The following is a 21,687-nucleotide window of genomic DNA, read 5'->3' as shown; positions in this document are numbered from 1 at the left end:
AAGCTCATAAGGAAGCATGCTGAAACGTGTGCAAATATGGAACAACTATATCCTTGTTGTGTGGGGAGCGGCTATTTAAGGGTAATGGGGCTTACCGGGATGTGACAGCACAAACAAGCCATGGAATTGTGCCTCTGTCTTGAAGTTCACGACCAAACGCCCCTCTTCACCGATGCGCATGCTAGTTGGGTAGAGAGAACCTATGATGGGATGGGACACAAGAGTGGGAATATTGGTGACCAAGGACTCCTAATGTCTGGGGTTTCTTCCAAAACCAAATTCAGGTTCCTCTCATCTTTAAGCATTCTAGCCGAAAGGTATTATCAGAAAAATTCTGAGTGATCAGAGAGGCAGAAATATTCTCATTTTGTTTTGTTTTGTTTTCTAACAGGAAAAGCTGTCTAGAAGGTAGGCAGAATAGAATAAGGTCACATGAATGAGGTCCATATGAAATATACAGAGTGATTACAATAGGCCAAGATATTTCTTAAAGCTTTAGTCTATAGAAATTAAGCTGTAAATTGAGAGACGGGATGAACTGGTCAAATTTTGAAGATCTGGACATGTAGGTGGAAACAGGTCTGTGCTCTCCAGAGTAATTCCAAATGTTATAGGCTTAATGAAACCAAAACTTCCCCAAGAAATTTAGCAAGGTGACCAAAGTTGGCTACAGACAGAAGAAGGAAACATGCGATCCTTACGTAGAAGTTGAGAACCAAGAGATGGATCTGCATTAAGATTCACTTAATATACATTTCCTAAGGCAAGATATGGAATTAAAACATTTGAAATGATCTAGACTGATTACTTAGGGTGATCATATTACCTTTCACATAGCTTTAAGGTAATTTTAATCTGTTTAAGACAACACACTTTGAGATGTCCTATCAACCGAATTTTCCCTCTGGCTCGTAAGAAGTAATGATGGTTGGACATGCGTGGAACCTGAACAGCAGTACGTGTCTGAAAAGAAACAGCACTAATTCTACTGACGGATTCATTAGCTTCATGCTTGTGGACTTTGAATTATGATTCTGACATCAAGACTGAAACAAAGTTATGCAGATGATTTGGGGGCCCAAACTGTAGTGGCACGCACCACCACTGTTCCAAGACATTCAGCTAAAGTATTATGGAATAATAGAATTTTTAAACTGAAAGAAAATTAGAAGTCTAGTCTATCTTTCATAAGAAATTGACTGCCAAAGGTCAAACAATATGTTTGAGATCACACAGCTAGTTAGCTACAGACCCGGAACTAGAATCCAGGACACAGTGTATACTGGGCTTTAAAATGCATCTCCCATTTTCATAAACAAAAATGTGTAACTTTTTCTTTGGGGTTCATTCCTTACTTTCAATTGGATCTTTCCCTATCCACTTTCTAAAATCTAGAGAGAGATTGTGTTGAGTAACACATGAATGATTAATCGCCTAAAATGGACATTATATTTAACAGTCACGTATTATGCAAAATTTGATGCATTGATATAATTTAAAGAAGTTTTTCCATGACAGAAATGAAATTATTTGAAAATATTGACCATAAAAATAAAATACATTGAAAGGTGCTTCTATTATTTTTAGCTGCAGTAAAAATTTCTCTTAAGTCATTCAAATAGGTAAGAAAACTAGCTTTCCGAGTCTCTGTCAGCTCACCTTGGAGTTCAGCTTCTGGGGGGCTGACAATTCCATCAGTCCACAAGATGGCAGTGTCATACACGAAAGTTAGACGAAGCTCTGACTTCAAGTCAAAATGCTGCCAGCCTCCTACCCCAACGGGGGAATGGAACACGTAGGAAACATACAGAGGGACTCGGAGAGTCACATAGGACTGCACTAGGTTTAGGACCTAAAACAATAAAATTATATCTATCAACACGATTCAGTGTTGCTAACGAAACCAGCTTAATTTTGTGCAAGCCGTTTTCTCCTTTCACTTATCTGAAGGTTTTGAGTTAATCATTGAGGAAAGGAAATGACAGCATTTATAACACTACTGTCCCCCTCACTTAATTTTGGAGTAATTAAATAGTTATTACGCTACTATTTCCTTTGCAGCAAAGGATAGGCAGCAGAAATCTTTAAGCTAAAGTACATTATTTTGAGCATACTAAAACAGTGCTTTTTTTTGGTAGCAGCTTTATTAAGAAATAGTTCATATACCACGTAACTCACCTATTTCAAGTGGACAAATCAATGTTATTTAATATATTCAGGGAGTTGTGCAACTTCCACCGCAACCACCGCAAACATTTCACCGCAATGTTTTAGGACATTTTCATCACTTCCAAGAGAAATTCCATATCCATTAGCAGTCATCCCCTTATTCCATCCTCCCTCCCCAGTCCCTGGCAATCACTAGCCTACTTTCTGTCTCTAGGCATTTGCCTATTCTGAACATTTCATATAAATGGAATCACACAACATGTGGTCTTTTGTGACAGGCTTCCTTCACTTAGCGTAATGTTTTCAAGGTTCATCCGTAGTGTAGCATGTTTCAGTACTTCTATTACTGAATAGCATCCCGCTGTACGCATATACCACATTTTATTTATCCGTTCATCAGTTGATGAACATTTGGGTTATATCCAGCTTTTGCCTATTACGAATAACAGTGCTGTAAGTTACTTTTAAATTATTATATAGAGGAAGAGGAAGAGGAAATAAAGCGGCAAAGACCTGGAAGCAAACGTATTTAGTGGTGACATGTAACATTTAAGATTCCATGTAATCTTTAAGATGGCTCAAAAATAATTAGTTGAAGTGTCTTCTTACAATTTATACTTTCTTCTTTTGTATTTTGCAGGTGGACTGAGGTCATGGAGGGTAAGCTACTAATTACTTATTGAGCATCTACCACTTTTCAGACATCGTGTTAAGTTCACAAATAAAGCTACTCAATGTTTTCATTCTTCCCCATAGTTATATTTATATGTATGTGTGGATGATTGAATGAATGGATAGAGAGATGGATAGAAAGAGAGAGAGGAAAGTTAAGACTCAAAGAAATAAAGCAAATTTCCCACTTCCTTCGGGAGTAGCCCTACCAATAATAGACCCCAGCCTTTGGCCCATGCTTTTTCTACTCTTTCACACTTTATCATATTCCAAACCAAGCTGAGGGTGGTCTTAAGATCACCTAACAAAGGTTATCATCCTTAATTCTCAGAATAGCTCGGCAGAATAGCAGGGAAAATACAACTGTCTTCTTTTAAAGAGGAAACGGGCTGAGGTCACATCACACTGCTTACAAGTTTGAGTCAGGTTTTCTGATAGGTCTTTTTCTCCTTCCACCCTGAGGTGGCAACAGGAAGCATACATGGGAGTTACTGAATAATCTAAAACATGATAGCTCTTATTTATCATTTGTCATGGGGTTAAAAGTAAACTCCTCAAATCACCAAAATGACAACCTGAGTCACCAACAAAAATATATCGAAAGAAAACCATCCACCAAGCAAATTATCTGATTCTCAGCTGTGTAGTAGCTAACACTCATCATCTCCTAACGTGGTCGGCAGGAGAGGCGCCTTTGCACTGAAGTCCTCTGAGATAGCAGTTTCTAAGGGTAGCTATTCCTGCAGTCATTGAGGAATGGATCTTGAAGTGCAGTTTTAACACCCTGACAGTGTAATGGAGAGTAACTGTCAATCCATATGCCACTGGTAATTAAGATGACTATTTCATCCTGTGATTTTAATAAACACTGATTAAAGAATAGGCTGTAGACATGGATTTCCAATTAAACTTTCTAGGTGCTAAAAATAATTTTGCCAACATTACATTCCATCCATCAGATGTTACTGAGTGTGCTATTTTGGAGAGAACTATTAACATTCACATCCTAGGAACAAGTTACTTGGCTCCCTGACGAACTCTTACGTGATTTCATTTGATCCTCCTGGTAACCTAGAGTTTGTTCATTTCTGGACATGGAATTGGCATCTTATTGCATTTTCTTGTTCACCACAGCCAGCTCTTTTTGTCTGCTTAGAATCTCTGTCTAAAGGAATTGGAGCCTAAATGGGACTAGGTAGATCACCCAGGTCACTTACCTGTTCGTTCCTGTAAAATTGAAGAACACAGTGCAATCAATGTAACCTCTACAGCGGTCCCCAACCTTTTTGGCACCAGGGACCGGTTGCATGGAAGACAATTTTTCCTCGGAAGAGGTGGGGGGGCGCGGGGGGATGGCTCTGGCGGTAATGCGAGCGGTGGGGAGGAGATGAAGCCTCGCTCACCTGCCCGGCCGATCACCTCCTGCAGTGTGGCCGGATTCCTAACGGTACCGGTGGGGGACCCCTGCTTTAGATGCCATCTTAATGAACCCTTCATTTTCCTTCAGCCTATTCCACAGGACTTTTAAAAGTATTTGTTTATACTGAAAGAAATGTATGTTAAATCTGGTATACTGCTCTTAAAGAAACTGACATGATGAGTGAGCTTACACATCCTTACTGATTTGTTTCTTCAACAAAGGCAAACAATAGCTTAAATTCCGTATTTAAAGGGAAAGTGCAAAGTGCAAATGACCTGTGAAAGGTACCATACCGATATAAGTTTCTATCACTACTAGTAAGTGAGGTTTATATTTGGGGAGATATTGCCTGTTGAAGGGACAAGAGAAAGTCTGCTGATCTGTGTTAGATGGTAGGAAAGGGGAAGAATAGGAAGAAAGAAGAGTACCCCAAGAGAAAAATTACATTCACAATGCTGCCCAAGGTGGAAACTATTGCTGAGGAAAATTGCAGTAGTTTTAATTTTATTTTTGGCTGTTTTTGGGTCTTCGTTGCTGCGCCCGGGCTTTCTCTAGTTGCGGTGAGCCGGGGCTACTCTTCGTTGCGGTGTGCGGGCTTCTCATTGCGGTGGCTTCTCTTGTTGCGGAGCGCGGGGTCTAGGCGCGCGGGCTTCAGTAGTTGTGGCTCGCGGACTCTAGAGCGCAGGCGCAGTAGTTGTGGTGCATGGGCTTAGTTGCTCTGCGGCATGTGGGATCTTCCCGGACCAGGGCTCAAACCCGTGTCCCTTACATTGGCAGGCAGGTTCTTAACCATTGCACCACCAGGGAAGCCCAAACCGCAAGTAGTTTTCATTCCTCACTTATTTTGGACTTGTAGCTGAAGCTATTCAATTTACATATTATCTTATAGATATTTAAAAATTCTTATAGAAGTAAGCAATAGAGGTATGTAACTAATAAAAACGAATCCAGATTTACTTTGTTCCTTTGCAGCTTTCACTTGAGCAAGGCACTATTTTACACGTGTTGAACTTAAGCCACAGAGAAGGTAATTGGCTTGCCGAAGATTATTCAGTACATTCAGGACTAATACTCAAGTATCTAGACCAGCACTGTTCAATGGGATCATAACGTGAGCCAATCATGTAATTTTAAATCTTCCAGTAGCCATATTTCAAAAAGTAAAGAGAAGCACGTGAAACCAATTTTAACAATAGTTTACTTAACCTAATATGTCAAACATATTGCATTTTAATATGCCATCAATATAAAATAACTAGAATGTAATATTTTACCTTCTTTTTTTTTGTACTAAGTGTTTTTTTTTTTTTTTTTTTTTGCGGCACGTGGGCCTCTCACCGTTGCGGCCTTTCCCGTTGCGGAGCACAGGCTCCGGACGTGCAGGCTCAGCGGCCACGGCTCACGGGCCCAGCCGCTCCGCGGCATGTGGGATCCTCCTCGGCCAGGGCACGAACCCGTGTCCCCTGCATAGGCAGGCGGACTCCCAACCACTGCGCCACCAGGGAAACCCCTGTACTAAGTCTCTGAAATCTGGTATGTATTTAACACGCACAGCATATCCCAGTTCGGACAAGCCTCATTTTGAATGCTCAGTGGCTACACATGGCTAACGGCTACCATATTGGACAGCACAGATTAGACTCTTCTACCCAAGGTCTTTCAATTAGACCACATATATTGAAAACAACAATCATTTCAAAATCTTTGATAGTCGTGCAGCTACCCTACTTTACGCAGCACAAGTGATTTGTGCTTACTTCAAAGACTGAAAACTGAGCCAGAGCCATTAGAACCTTATCTAAGGACAACCACTGGTGGGGATTTCCCATTGGCTGGAATTTCTTTCTGTTGCTGCTTTTGTTGCCAGATGCATGTCTGTATCATCAAGACGGTGGTGTTTGTGAATGTGTAAAGAAGGCTCATAGATCTCAATAGCTTGAAGTCTCAGTAAAGTGTGTACTTAGCGACTCCGTGGAAGACATTGTTTTAACAAGTTAGAATTCTTAGCCAAGGTCTCTGCGTAATAGCAGTCTACACATCCAGGAACATTTGGAAGGAAACTTTGGCTTCTTTCCAGTTACAAGCCTTTCTGAAGGGCTGTGATATCAGAGATGCACAAGGGACCTTGGAATGAGGGAGGGTCAATACTGGTCCACAAATTCTTTAGGATTAAGGACAACTCTATGGGATATCTACAGTATAGGATTATAAATAATCTAAATGACCAGTAATAGAAGAATATTTAAATAATTATGATGGCACAGCAACAAGGTGAAATATGTCGTAATCAAAAATCATTTATGTGAAGAATTTTCCCTGTCATGGGAAAAGAATCACAATATGTTAAGTTAAAAAGCAGTCTACAAAATGGTATGGATAACATTTTGCTTCTACTATTAAAAATGTGTATGTATATTGAAAAGAGACTAGAAAATATGTCTGTGTACAGTGATAGCGGGATAATGAGTGAATTCCTTTTTTATACTTTTTTAGTTTCCCAGCTTTCCATGGTAATATCTTTACTTTCATTAACCAAAAAACCTACACCACTAAAAATATTAATTGACAAATTTGACACAATAGGAAGCAACATACTTCATGAAAGTTATACATTTTGGATTCTTCTTGCCATTTCTTGCAGAATGATTTAGAGTGCCTTACATCTTTAAAAAAAAAAAAAAGATTAAATCAGTGTAGTAAGTAGGAAATAATGGAATGGAAAGAGATGACTTCTAAAGTATACTCTAGCCCCAAAGGTCTATGTTTCTAAATCAAACACATAGCTTTTTTTAAAAAAGGAAAATTATTCCACTAACCAAGGAACTCAGAAAAAATACGTGTACTTTCCCCAAATCAGGCTATGTCTTCTCATGAGTAAATTACAATGTCATATGATTGGAGTTGAATTGTTGTAACTCAGTCATGCTCCTTGAGTGATGTTATCAGTTGCTGTTTACCTAACAAGGTGAGAGTTAAGATTCTGACTTTTTAACATCAATAGTCAGGCTGATGAAAGGTGAAATGAACTGAAGTTCTTTAGTTTTAAGAGAAGTTGTTTCCAAGAGAAAAATCACCGAAAATATCCAATAGTTTAAAAACTTAGTTTAACATTACTGACTACTTTGCATCACAAGTGTTTTTCATTGTGTACCCAAACAAGTTAAAGTTTTATTTATAAAACACAGGTCACACAAAAAGGTGGAGCGGAATAATTGATTTTATTTATCTCTATTTTTCTTTTCCTGCTATATCTGCTTTTACATTTTAGAAAGTAACTATTAGGAGGGATTTTAGTGGTGAATATCATTAGAGAAATTCCAAGTTTCTTCTTCTTGGCAAGTAAAATTGTTAACTTTTATAAGAGCAAGTATTCGACTCCATAACTCGACTTGTAAGGAGTTTGAGGTCTGTGTCTGGTGTCCTCACCGGGTACCCATTTGGTCCCTGGTACAGAGTAGGTGTTCACTGATTATTTCTTTAATGAGTGAATGGACAACGAACGAGATGGAAAAAGCAGAACTGGTCTTAATATCAGCTAAAGCTAGTTGTAGTCAAACTGCATAAAACTTAATAAAGCTTCATTTATTGACTTCACTTATCTGCTGTGAACAGATAACTATCTTGGATATTTCCGGTGATCCCTTCAGTTTGGTAACTCTCTGTTACAAGTGAAATAATTTGAATATGGGAGGTTAGAGAAGACAGAAATCTTTAAGAGTGTGTTAGAAACCTCTTTTTAATCACAAAATAAAATGCAGGGCCCTGGCAATATTTCCAGGCAGTAGCTTTAGCTACTAAGAACACTAAAGATAAACATCGGTTTGTCATCATGTTGTTCCTGGCAGAAGCAGTTACCAGTTAGTAAAATCTGTTTGCAGAGTGATTACCTTGATCTAAGGTGGCAAGTCTAGAAAAGGACCAGAAGAGGGAAAGACACATCTATTAGCTGCTTGGCCAGGGCAGTATGGAATTGGCAGAGGACAAACAGACCTGGGGTTACTTCTGTTCTTGTACAAAGAACAGAGGAAAAAGTTTATTTGCCTTTCTTGCAATTTCATCTGTGACCATAACCATTCCTCACATTCGCCCAATTAAATGACATTTAATTCACTCAATTAAATGTCCAGATAGGTATCGTGATGTGGTTAAGAGCACAGGCTTACAAACGAATTGAACTGGTGGGACACGTTATTTGAAGTCTCTTTGCTTCAGTGTCTCCAGAAATGGAGACAAAATTCGTATTTGTCTCACAGTGTTGTTTTGAGGACAGAATTAGTGAAACTATGTAAAGTACTTACACACGATGACAGGCATATAGTAAATATTAAATAAATGTTAGCTATTACTATTAGTAGTAGTAGTAATATTATTAGATATTTTCACTTCTCTAGAACCTAAAACTTGTGAGGAAAATTAAGAAAATATCTCAAAGAGTTATATTTCCTTTACTTTAATATGTATTTTCTTCTCCCTCACCTACATTTAAATAATGTTATGTGTCAGGGGAGGTGAGGATATAGAAGAAGATCTCAGTAACTAGAGAAGTAGAAGTTCAAACCCAAGAAAGTTGGGGAAAACGAGATAGCCATCTCTGAGCTTCACTCTGAGAGTGAACACACTTTATTAGATGCTATTGCAATTCCATTTACACTGAGGCTTTAAGAATTTGTCACAAGAACCTGAAATTTCAATGATTTACACTGAATCTGGTCACGTCTATTATGTTGACCAGCATGCTTATGTTACTACATTTATTTTCAACGATGCGAAAGCAGAGAAGTTCTTTCAGAAGAAACTCATATAACCAGCTGGCCATCTTACGCCTCAAGGCAACACAAGCCAGTTGGGAACTGGATGGTTCAATAATTCTTATATCGCACTCTCTCTTCTCCCTAAGTAGAAAGTAACATAAAGTGTTCAGGCAGGCGAAACTTCACTGAACCCGGCAGGTGTCAGTTTTCACCTAGTGGAGTAGAACAGTCAATAGCTCAACTACGGAAGCAGGGTAATAGCTTTTCTAGTTAGCAGTTGTAATGGGAAAAAAAACCCGGAACTTAACTAAATAGAGGAACAGTGATTTTAAAACTCCAGCAAAGTTAAATTAATTTAGCTGAGCATTTTTATAGTGAGGATTGGCTGGAGAGACAGATTTGCATTCAAAATGCCCTTGATACACCAGAAAAGTGGCAGATATAGGCTTAAGTAGGATAAAGCTTAAGTAGGATAAGTGCAGGGTTTTCAGTAGGGAAGCCTGTCTGGGTTTCACGTATGAAAGACAGAAAATTACTGCCATTTGCAGAGAAGATAGAAAACATTCTTGAGGCTAAAAAGTGACCACAGACTAGACGAGACCCACAGAGAAGCTTCATGGGATGAAGTGCTTTTTAACAAAGAAGACCCAGAACTACAATATAATCCATTACTATGTCCCATTTCGCTTATGCCAATAGAGCCTGTGATTTCAGCAAGATCCTGAGAGAAGAGCATCCAGAAAGAAAACAGGAATGATTTAATAATGGATTGAAAACAGGCTCTGGGAGGAACGGCCAAAGGAATGGAGATATTTGACCTATAAAGGAAGAGGCTGACGTAGATGTGTTAATATGAGTCTTTATTCTGAGAATAGGACCTTTTTTCTTTCACGTTTCTTCCAGGTAGCAAAGACAGGGTGGGAAAGAGGGACTTGAAGAGGTAACACTTATGAGGGTTTAAGTAACCTGCCCAAGAAGACGTAGCTAGAGAATGTCAGAGCCAGATATAAGTCCACATTTGCTTGATTGCAATATGCAGGCTCTTTCCACTGTTCTACACTGTCTTCCTGTTGGTGTTTTTGCTTGAGATTTTTTGGATATTTTGTTGCTTTTAGAGGAGACAGAGATAAAAGTCTCACTACCTTGGAGCTCAACAGTTCCCAGACATAATATGTGGCCCTTAGACATCAACGCCAGCAGAACCGGTCAAGATTTACAGCTTTGCTCTGGAATTAAACTGACAGTTACTGTCTACATTTCTCTTGTTACTACTTGTTTTATAGTTTAACATCACAGGAATATAGCACAGAAAAAAAAATCCAGCCTCACCTCAGCTAAATCTTGAAAGATAAGACATCTTCTGGGTACCATTCAACGTCTTAATGTATAAGTTACGTAAATAAGCCCTTTGTTTTAGTCCAGTTGGACAAAGCATGGCTTTTAATTCAAATACTCATCACAAATCTAAGCTACACCCTACATATTTTAGATTCTCTACTATAACTGCTAATGGAAACCTTGCTTCACCATCATTTTGACAACAATAGTGATGGTGGTGATGGGAGGGGATTATGTGTGTGTGTGTGTGTGTGTGTGTGTGTTTTATGTGTAAATGTCTGCCTGTGTAGTATGAAGAGGAATCAGCAATTGTAGAGTAGAACTAACAGTAAGCTTTAAATGAAAATACTTTTGACTATGTTAGTGATGGAGAAATGGACCAGATAGGGAGGAAATGGGGAGAAAGCTAGAAAGAAAAAGGGGGAGAAATGGGAGTAGAAGGAGAGAAAGATAGAAGGCGGGGAAAGAAGAGAGTAAGAAGGGAGAAAAACTCGACTGACCCTGAGGACCCTCATTTGAGATCGTTCATGATGCATCACGGCCATCCGTACATAACACAAGAAATGAATATGTGTACTTCGAAGAGAAATTCGTATTTGGAGTTTTCTAATATCAGAGTAGATTTGGAGCTTACAGCATAACTATACGGTGTCCTTTCAATACAAAGATAATGTTACTGACCCATTGCTAAAAAATACATGGATTTTGACACATTGTTCTGGAAACAGACATGGATTTCCATACCACTCATGCCAATTACCTGCTCTTTCTTGTGCCTAATAACCTACATCACCAGGATGGAAGACTGGAGCTGAGATTTATTCCAAGTCTACGTAACTGAACAAAAGCAACTGGTTTGTCCAGTGACCAAAGCTCAGATGCTAAACATCCATACCTGTCCATCGGTTCCAATGGTGCCTCCACAGTCCGTGAGCAGCTCTGACATGTCATAGTAGCTAACGAACTCCCATAAGCAGGCTTCCAGGTTCAGATTTCGGTAGAAGCGTAAGGTATTGGAACCCCTGATAGACGAGCTGTACTGGTAAGGATACGTCTCTCCAATTATTTCTGGATTTTTGGTAGCACCAGTCAAGAACCCGTGGTGGGTCTTTACTTCAGTATAATCCAGGAGGTTGGAGCATTTGTGGTTTCCAACTCGTGTGCCATCAGGGCTGAGGGTGAGCTCAAAGTTGGAGAGCTCCTTGGTGGAAATCACAGGGAGCATGCCTACAAGGGATTTTTGTAAATCACTGTTACCATTTTTACCAACAGCAAAGGCCTTTGAACAGTTTATAATCTCTTTATCTCTTGAGAAGACAAGTGTTATAAAATACTGCAGAGTGGTGATTATAAAAGTGGTATCGTAGGACCCCAGAGGACCCTGAGAATATTTCAGGAGATCTATAACATTAAAGCTATTTTCACGACTCTATTATTTGACTTTTCCACGCTTATTTTCTCAGTAGTGTACAGCGGAGTTTTTCAGAGGCTAAAATAAATCATATATTGCAATAGATTGACTGCAGAAGCAGACATAAGAATACAGCAGTCTTTTATTAAGCCAGACACTAAGGATATTTTCAAAAATGTGAAACTATGCCACTCTTTTGTTTTGCTTTATAAATTGTAGTTCTTTTTCTTAAAAGTATGTTTTTCGTGTTAACACGTAATAGATTTATTCTTATTTTAAAATTAATGAATAAATACGTATTTAACAATACCTCAATTTTAAATCCAGTAAATATGTATAGCTATAACCCACAAAACAAAAGGTCTTTGTGGCCATAAATAATTTTGAGGGTGTCCTCAGACCAAAAAGTGTGAAAACTACCACTATACGGTATAGGCTAAGAGTTGGCAAACCTCTTCTGTAAAGAGCCAAACTGTAAATATTTTAGGATTTGTGGGCAACAGCTCAAAGCTGCCATTGCAGAGCCAGAGCTGCCACAGATGATTTGTAAAGGAATTCACATAACCGTGTGCAAGAAGACTTAATCACGGCCAATGGATTAGAATTTTACATAATTTTCATGTGTCATGAAACATGCTACTTTCAAAGAAGAAGAAGAATGCTTGGCTTCTTCCAAACATTAAAAAACGTGAAAACCATTTTTAGCTTGCAGACCACACAAAAACAGGTAGAAGGCTAGATCCAGTCCATCGGACACAGCTGGTTGAGCCCTGGCATGAGCAATGCAGCAAAAAGGACTGTGAAAGAGGTCTTCCCTTGGCACCTTTTCCACCTCTCCCTCTTAGATTCTCTGGCCCCGCGAAAGAACCGGTCAGCTTCTGCGGAGCTACGGCTATCGAATGTTTCAGAAAACGCTAAGTCAAGCTCTAGGAGAAGGACGAGGGACCAATCTTTCTATCAGGAAGAACTACTAGAGGTCTGCCCTTCCCTGATGGTCCCTTCTGCCCTCTGCACATCTGAATCACACCTCCCACGTGGGTCTAAAGGTAGGGTGGTCAAACATGGACCCAACATTCCACTGTAAAGTAAGGAGGTGCAGATCTCTGTGTACCTGTGCCCACCAGCATAAATTTGGGTTTGTAATAAGCAGACAAAGCAGAATTATGTCCTTTTCATAAGGCAGGTAAATTCTACCTCGTAGCTCCTAATATTGCCTAATGCTTCCTGTCCTTTAGGTACTTAAAATATAACTAACATACTAAGTAATAATATTAATATACTTCAGGAATAAAGTGAATTAAGAGGAATAGAACTTGAAAATGTCTTCTGTACTTGAGGAAGTGTTCATAAAATGTGGGTAAAGTTACTGACTCAGAAATTCTGGCCACACTTCCCTATCCAGAGAAAATGGACACAAAATTTAACATCGTTAATTGCTTTTTTTTTTTTTTAACCTTATTTTAATGCCTAGGAGATGTCTTAGTTGTTGCAATAAATACTGGGAAAGATCTATGAGACTCCAGATATGGAGAAGCAAATAGGTGTTGAAGGCAGGGATTGAGATTCCAAATTGCTTTCCTGTAAGTTCCAAGCTCAAGAGTTTTGAAGGCACAGTGTTCCGTGTCATAAAAGACAGCGAGCACGTTAACCAAAGCTTTGTTTCATTGTGTTGTGACATGTGTGAAATTTATCTAATTTTAAAGAACATCAAAATTGTCAGACTTGAGAAAAAAACTGGGCAGAAAGAAAACAGAAACACTCAAAAGAAGCAGGACTTGAAGCTTAAGTTGCAAACTGAGCATTTATTGTATGCTTGGTCATTCAGAAAACAGGCAGACCTCAGAGATATTGCAGGTTTGGTTCCAGACCAACGCAATGAGGCAAATATTGAAATCAAGTGAGTCACATGAATTTTTTGCTTCCCAGTGCGTATAAAAGTTATGTTAAAATTTACTAGGATATAGAAGATGTGGTACATATACACAATGGAATATTACTCAACCATGAAAAGAATGAAATAATGCCATTTGCAGAAACTTTGGATGGACCTAGAGATTACCATACTAAGTGAAGTAAGTCAGACAAAGACAAGTATCACTTATATGTGGAATCTGATAAAAAAAAATGATATGAACTTATTTACAAAACAGAATCAGACTCACAGAGCTCGAAATCAAATCTATGGTTACCAAAGGGGAAACGTGGGAGGAAGTGACCAATTAGGAGACTGGCTTGGGATTGACAGATACACACTACTGTATATAAAATAGAGAACTAACAAGGACCTACTGTAGAGCACAGAGAACTCTGCTCAGTTTTCTGTAATAACCCATATGGGGAAGAATCTGAAAAAGAACGGAAAATATATACATATGTATAACTGACTCACTTTCCTGTACACCTGAAACTAACACAACATTGTAAGTCAACTACACTGCGATAAAAAAATTAAAAACAAACGATACTGTAGGCTATGAAGTGTGCGATAGCGTATGTCTAAAAAGCAAGGTACACACCTTCATTAAAAAATACTCTGTTACTAAAAGATGCTAACCATCCTCTGAGGGAGTCTTCATCTTTTTTGCCGGTGGAGGGTTTGAAACACGGAGAGAATTACCAAAATGCGACAGAGAGACATGAAGTAAGCGGGCAGCGTTGGAAAAATGGTGCTGATAGACTTGCTGGAAGCGGGGCTGCCACCAACCTTCAATTTTTAAAACAACGCAGTATCTGTGAAGTGCAATCAAATGAGGTCTGCCTGTATTCCGTCAAATAAAGCAGGTAAAGAGAAGCCCAAACCACCTCCATGGATTTGCTTTCCCAAGTCACCTACCGTCTATGTGGGGCATGGTGACGGCGAGCCTGATGAGGTTTGTGTACTCGGGGTCCTCGGGACCCGTGTAGCACAATTTAGCTGAGAAGGGCTCTGCTCCCACTATCCCTGGCACCCGGGGAGGACAAAGACCTCGAGGCAAAATGAAACATTTATGCTAAAAGAAGATAACAGACAACACTTGAAGTACATATTTTTAAACAGGCACTATTAATTTTCTGTGTACTTTAAAATTCTCTGTGAACTAAGGCACTGCTGAGGGTTGATATGACGAAGCAAAAGACCATCATGGGAAAAGTAATCCCAGCAGACAGTTCAATGGCTTCTTCTTAACATTGGGGGTATTTTATCAAGTTTAAGAAAAAATAAATATTATTCAGTGGGATTTAATTTGTACTGGACACCATCTGTTATGGTCATATTCACAAAATCGTCTTAACATAAAGTATAAACAGGCATAGTAAAAACGACTGAAAAACAACAGGAAAAAGTAAGTGTAGTTTAATTCAATGAATGAGATTGTTGCCTTAGAATTAACTCCTTAAGACTAGTCATAAAATTTACATTATTTATAATAAAACTAAAAATGCACTCATTCTAAAAAACAAAAACTAGCCTTCTTAGAGAGCAAAATATATAGTTTTCTCTATGTATGTAATTTCTTACAGTATGCGTATTATAAATTATAACTCATTGTCTAATCTATCTATCTTTCTAGAATTTTAACATGAAAATCTTCCTCGTACGTTTGCTTTGAAAGCACTGTAGTGTCTTCATTTTAATACCATGGAAGAGGCCGCCCGATGCTGGATCACAGTTTCCAGAGAACTAGGCAATACATCATTTCTTTTCTGTTTGTAGAAAACAGATCAGAATCAGGCCCTAGCATCTGGGATGTCTGCTTTATTAATTGGGGGCGACTCATTTTAAGGCATTGTTTAATTTAGTTTTGGTACCAACACAATAGCTTGGTTTTAAGAGAAATCTAAAAACCATACATTCTAATCCTAATAAAAGAACACGGTTACTCTACATGTTATCAATAAATATTGATCCTGAATATATAATGCTGGGAGGCGGTACATATAACTTCTCTTGCTGCAACCTATGTACATCCGAAGTGTTGTACACAAATGGAATTTTTAGAAATAGAATCTGATTAAAAGACGGTTATTTTAAAACTCTGATTTAAACATTCTTCTGCAGAGTAAAGGATCAGTTTATAAAGTGGATTTCCTGTCCCGTCAGCGTTGTCTCCGGCCACATGTATTTTCCACCTCCACTGTGTCCGGGCCCTAGCCCTGACCTCAACCTCCCCTCTAATAACCAAGTATGGACACTAGTACACACCTCTCTACCTGGACTGTCCTTCCCCTCCTGCCCCAGCAAACTCCTGTTCAGCCAGCCACCAGCTGGGAGGGATCTGGCATCACACATGAGCTGCCCTGTCCAGATCTGACCCTTGCGTACCAACTGCTTCATCTCCTGATCTCCCTTCCTCTCCCTTTCATCCTGCCCCATTTCTCTGCTTGTCATTCCCAGAACACTCCATGTTTTTTCATGCTTCTACGAGTCACTGCTCACGCTTGTTTTCCTCTACTGTTTTCAAGACTCCGCTTAAGCATCTCCTCTTTGATGAAACCTTTCCAGATCCACTCAGGCTAGAACCCATCACTACTACTTTTGCATTTCTGTGTCCCATCCAGACTAAACTTTGTCTGTGTCTTCAGTTTGAGTATGGACTCCTGGAAGGCAGGAATCCTGCCTTATTTTTCATGACAGCCAAAAGCCTGACATATGCTCAGTGATCGAAAAATGCAAAATGAATAAATATTTCTTTTCTAATGAATATTTTTGCGAAAATAGATTATCATTTAAAAATACTTATAGAGGGCTTCCCTGGCGGCGCAGTGGTTGCGAGTCCGCCTGGCGATGCAGGGGACACGGGTTCGTGCCCCGGTCCGGGAAGATCCCACATGCCGCGGAGCGGCTGGGCCCGTGAACCATGGCCGCTGAGCCTGCGCGTCCGGAGCCTGTGCTCCACAACGAGAGAGGCCACGACAGTGAGAGGCCTGCGTACCACAAACAAACAAAAACCTTATAGAGTATTACGGAATACATGGGGCATTTGGAGGAATGAATAACTGGAAATTAGACATATATAACATTCCATGGTACTCCAGCGACCTTCGTGTGAAAATGGCCACGCACTACCTTCTTCTCTGCCGATGGTTACGGTAGGGCTCATCAGCTCCAAGCCTTCATTGCCGTCGGCATTCACAGCCCGAGCCGCACACTGCACCCTGGAGCCAGGCTGGAAGTATATGGAGTCTAAACTGATCCTCTTGGATGAAGTGAAAAAGGTGTCAAAGTCCACTTCTCTCATGGGGCTGGTCACTCCGTCGGGGCCCGCGGGTGCGCTGATCAGCCATCGGTACCGGGTCAAAGTGTCATTGATGTTCTCACTTGCACAAATGGATCCTGTTTTGTCATAGTCTGGATATTTAGGGTTGCAAGCCTATGGGAAACAAATAACTATGTTAGGGCCACAGTTCACAACAAGGTGTAAATTATTCCTCTTAAGTTCTCTCTCCCTTAGTGTTTTCACTGCTACTTTTTTTCCATTTCTACATGTTATTCATGCAACTTTCAAATTCCTAGTCCTAGCGATGCTAGCGTTTATGAACTCTAATCTTGCATTTCCAACAGCTTATTGGCAGTTTCCACCTTTAACCTGATACGAGTAAAAGTGATACTCATTTCATCATCTCTCGAATCCTCAGAGCTGTCGAATCGTCCTTGTTCTTTTCTCTCTCCCTCTCTTCTCTCTCTCATTTTGCCCCCAACATCCAGTGGGTCAGTGAACTTGGTTGATTCTTTTTGTAGGATGTCTCTTAGGTTGGTCTTTTCCTTCCCATTCCAAGCATCACCTTTCTATCTAATTCAGGGCCTTTCTCGTCAGGTGACCACGGTTGCCACGGTAACACTCCAATACAACCCCTCTTCTCATGCCATTCTTCTGTGCAAGGGCTCCCTGCTAACCAGCAAATGAAGTGCACGTTCCTTAATATAACATTTCAAGACCTCTGTAACTTGCACCGCATTATTATTTCTGCCTTGCTAATCCAATAAACATTTATTGTATACCTATTATATGTACGTCATTACACCAGAGGTATTGCAAAGTAAGAATAAATGCGTCCCAGTTTTTGCTCACAAGGAGCTTATAATTCGTAGGTTAAGAGAAGGCAATTGAAAAAGTAACTATGCCATTTGTAAGGCAACCACTTCATACAGGAATGACGTTTCCTTATGTGACTCTTTATTTTTTTATAGGTATAGGAATGCCAGAGATTTCTGTGCATTAATTTTGTATACTGCTACTTTACCAAATTCATTGATTAGCTCTAGTAGTTTTCTGGTAGCATCTTTAGGATTCTCTATGTATAGTATCATGTCATCTGCAAACAGTGACAGCTTTACTTCTTCTTTTCCAATTTGGATTCCTTTTATTTCTTTTTCTTCTCTGATTGCTGTGGCTAAAACTTCCAAAACTATGTTGATTAAGAGTGGTGAGAGTGGGCAACCTTGTCTTGTTCCTGATTGTAGTGGAAATGGTTTCAGTTTCTCACCATTGAGGACGATGTCGGCTGTGGGTTTGTCATATATGGCCTTTATTATGTTGAGGAAAGTTCCCTCTATGCCTACTTTCTGCAGGGCTTTTATCATAAATGGGTGTTGAATTTTGTTGAAAGCTTTCTCTGCATCTACTGAGATGATCATATGATTTTTCTCCTTCAATTTGTTAATATAGTATATCAGATTGATTGATTTGCGTATATTGAAGAATCCCTGCATTCCTGGAATAAACCCTACTTGATCATGGTGTATGATCCCTTTAATGTGCTGTTGGATTCTGTTTGCTAGTATTTTGTTGAGGATTTTTACATCTATGTTCATCAGTGATATTGGCCTGTAGTTTTCTTTCTTTGTGACATCTTTGTCTGGTTTTGATATCAGGGTGATGGTGGCCTCCTAGAATGAGTTTGGGAGTGTTCCTCCCTCTGCTACATTTTGGAAGAGTTTGAGAAGGATAGGTGTTAGCTCTTCTCTAAATGTTTGATAGAATTCGCCTGGGAAGCCATCCGGTCCTGGGCTTTTGTTTGTTGGAAGATTTTAAATCACAGTTTCAATTTCAGTGCTTGTGATTGGTCTGTTCATATTTTCTACTTCTTCCTGGTTCAGTCTCGGCAGGTTGTGCATTTCTAAGAATTTGTCCATTTCTTCCATGTTGTCCATTTTATTGGCATAGAGTTGCTTGTAGTAATCTCTCATGATCCTTTGTATTTCTGCAGTGTCAGTTGTTACTTCTCCTTTTCAATTTCTAATTCTATAGATTTGAGTCTTCTCCCTTCTTTTCTTGATGAGTCTGGCTACTGGTTTATCAATTTTGTTTACCTTCTCAAAGAACCAGCTTTTAGTTTCATTGATCTTTGCTATCATTTCCTTCATTTCTCTTTCATTTATTTTGGATCTGATCTTTATGATTTCTTTCCTTCTGCTAACTTTGGGGTTTTTTGTTCTTCTTTCTCTAATTGCTTTAGGTGCAAGGTTAGGTTGTTTATTTGAGATGTTTCCTGTTTCTTAAGGTAGGATTGTATTGCTATAAACTTCCCTCTTAGAACTACTTTTGCTGCATCCCATAGGTTTTGGGTCGTCGTGTCTCCATTGTCATTTGTTTCTAGGTATTCTTTGATTTCCTCTTTGATTTCTTCAGTGATCACTTCATTATTAAGTAGTGTATTGTTTAGCCTCCATGTGTTTGTATTTTTTACAGATCTTTTCCTGTAATTGATATCTAGTCTCACAGCGTTGTGGTCGGAAAAGATACTTGATATGATTTCAATTTTCTTAAATTTACCAAGGCTTGATTTGTGACCCAAGATATGATCTATCCTGGAGAATGTTCCATGAGCACTCGAGAAAAATGTGTATTCTGTTATTTTTGGATGGAATGTCCTATAAATATCAATTAAGTCCATCTTATTTAACGTATCATTTAAAGCTTGTGTTTCCTTATTTATTTTCATTTTGGATGATCTGTCCATGGGTGAAAGTGGGGTGTTAAAGTCCCCTACTATGAATGTGTTACTGTCGATCTCCCCTTTTATGGCTGATAGTATTTGCCTTATGTATTGAGGTGCTCCTATGTTGGGTGCATAAATATTTACAATTGTTATATCTTCTTCTTGGATTGATCCCATGATCATTATGTAGTGTCCTTCTTTGTCTCTTGTAATAGTCTTTATTTTAAAGTTTATTTTGTTTGATATGAGAATTGCTACTCCAGCTTTCTTTTGGTTTCCATTTGCATGGAATATCTCTTTCCATCGCCTCACTTTCAGTCTGTATGTGTCTCTAGGTCTGAAGTCGGTCTCTTGTAGACAGCAAATATATGGGTCTTGTTTTTGTATCCATTCAGCCAACCTGTGTCTTTTGGTGGGAGCATCTAGTCCATTTACATTTAAGGTAATTATCGATATGTATGTTCCTATTCCCATTTTCTTAACTGTTTTGGGTTCGTTATTGTAGGTCTTTTCCTTCTCTTGTGTTTCTTGCCTAGAGAAGTTCCTTTAGCATTTGTTGTAAAGCTGGGTTGGTGGTGCTGAACTCTCTCAGCTTTTGCTTGTCTCCATCAAATCTGAATGAGACCCTTGCTGGGTAGAGTAATCTTGGCTTTAGGTTCTTCTCCTTTATCACTTTAAATATGTCCTGACACTCCCTTCTGGCTTGCAGAGTTTCTGCTGAAAGATCAGCTGTTAACCTTATGGGGATTCCCCCTTATGTGACTCTTAAACTATTGACATTTTCATCGGACGATCCCAAACCTTCCCTCACAGGTGGAGCTGCTGTTCTATCTCCTAGTTTGTATAATGATCACATCACGCCTTATAGTAGAGTGACTGATTCTTATATATTTTCCTCTCCCTTATGTTTAAATTCCTTGAGTGTAGAGTTCATATCTTATTTATTTTTCTCTCAGTGGCAAACCCTGAGATAATATGAGATAACACACTATGTGTGTATCAGTTAGTAAACCTTTGTTGGATGAAGGAAGAAACATAGGACCTTTACTTGATCAACAGTTTCCTTTCCAAAGTTCACAGATTAAATCCTGCAGTTTTCCCCCACTTTTATTTCATCATGACAAAGCCCATACTATATTGGTTAATGTTCATGATTATTTTAACTATGTTACAATTTTCCTCAACTTCCTACTCACCGTGATACAGACAACAGGATAACCAGACACAGGTCCAGCACTCTCTCTGGCTCTGTAAGTGTCATCATACATCAGTAAGGACACAATTTGAGGGACAGAAGGAAAAGTGACATCTGCCATGCTGTTCAATTCTTCTATGTACACAATGGCTTTGGTGGCCTAGAAGGAGAAGATAATTCTCCATGATTACTGACATATTAGACTCCTACTGCTTTTATTGTGCAGAACAATACTTACAATGCTTGGCAAGTCCATGGCTTCATTATAGTAAAAATTGTCACACCCAGAGCCTCTGCAGTGTGACAGGCTCTATGTGCTTTGCTCCTCATGACCCTGGCACCTGGGTCATATCTTATGGTGCAGGGGAGGGTACCTGAGTCCTGGGTTGGCCAGTGGCCCACAAAGTATTTGGGCTTGAATTTTTTTCTCTAAATTGTGATGATAGTAGTTAAGTCTGTCTCGGGGTGGTAAAGTGGAAGATCCATGAAAAAGTCAATTAGTTAATAGTGGGAGGAAAGCTGAAAGAGACCAGGGAGAAGGCAGATCCTAGAGGTCATGTGACAGCATGGACCCTGCTGAAGTGGAAGTCAGGTGAAAAGTGAAGCTTCAGAGGAGCAGAGGACAGAAGCACAGGCAGAGGGAGAAGCTGAGTCACAGACAGAAGCGGAACCTGTGAACATCTACTGGGGGTAGAATGACAAGGAAACCCCACTGACACATTTGCCTTTTGCTCCCGAATCATCTTCCAATGTCCAACGATACACTGCAGTTTCCAAGCCTATATTTACGTGTGTCTTCTTAAAAGGGGCT

General features: G+C 39.4%; 1 protein-coding gene across 1 annotated transcript in view; it reads right to left on the bottom strand.

Moving 5' to 3' along the window:
• The window catches only part of FREM2 (FRAS1 related extracellular matrix 2), a 158,686-nt gene that overhangs the window by 9,442 nt on the left and 127,557 nt on the right, over positions 1-21,687 (bottom strand). The window contains exons 13-18 of the mRNA XM_032611517.1: positions 20,878-21,036; positions 16,809-17,112; positions 14,595-14,726; positions 11,246-11,577; positions 1,660-1,852; positions 96-200 (exon numbers count right to left, since the gene is read on the bottom strand). Of these exons, the coding sequence (XP_032467408.1) occupies positions 96-200; positions 1,660-1,852; positions 11,246-11,577; positions 14,595-14,726; positions 16,809-17,112; positions 20,878-21,036 (1,225 nt within the window). The remainder of the gene's footprint in view (positions 1-95; positions 201-1,659; positions 1,853-11,245; positions 11,578-14,594; positions 14,727-16,808; positions 17,113-20,877; positions 21,037-21,687) is intronic.

This window comes from Phocoena sinus, chromosome 18, assembly GCF_008692025.1.
Source record: "Phocoena sinus isolate mPhoSin1 chromosome 18, mPhoSin1.pri, whole genome shotgun sequence".
NCBI lineage: Eukaryota > Metazoa > Chordata > Mammalia > Artiodactyla > Phocoenidae > Phocoena > Phocoena sinus.
Note: the sequence above shows the minus strand (reverse complement) of the source record. Positions and strands in the feature narration are given on the sequence as shown.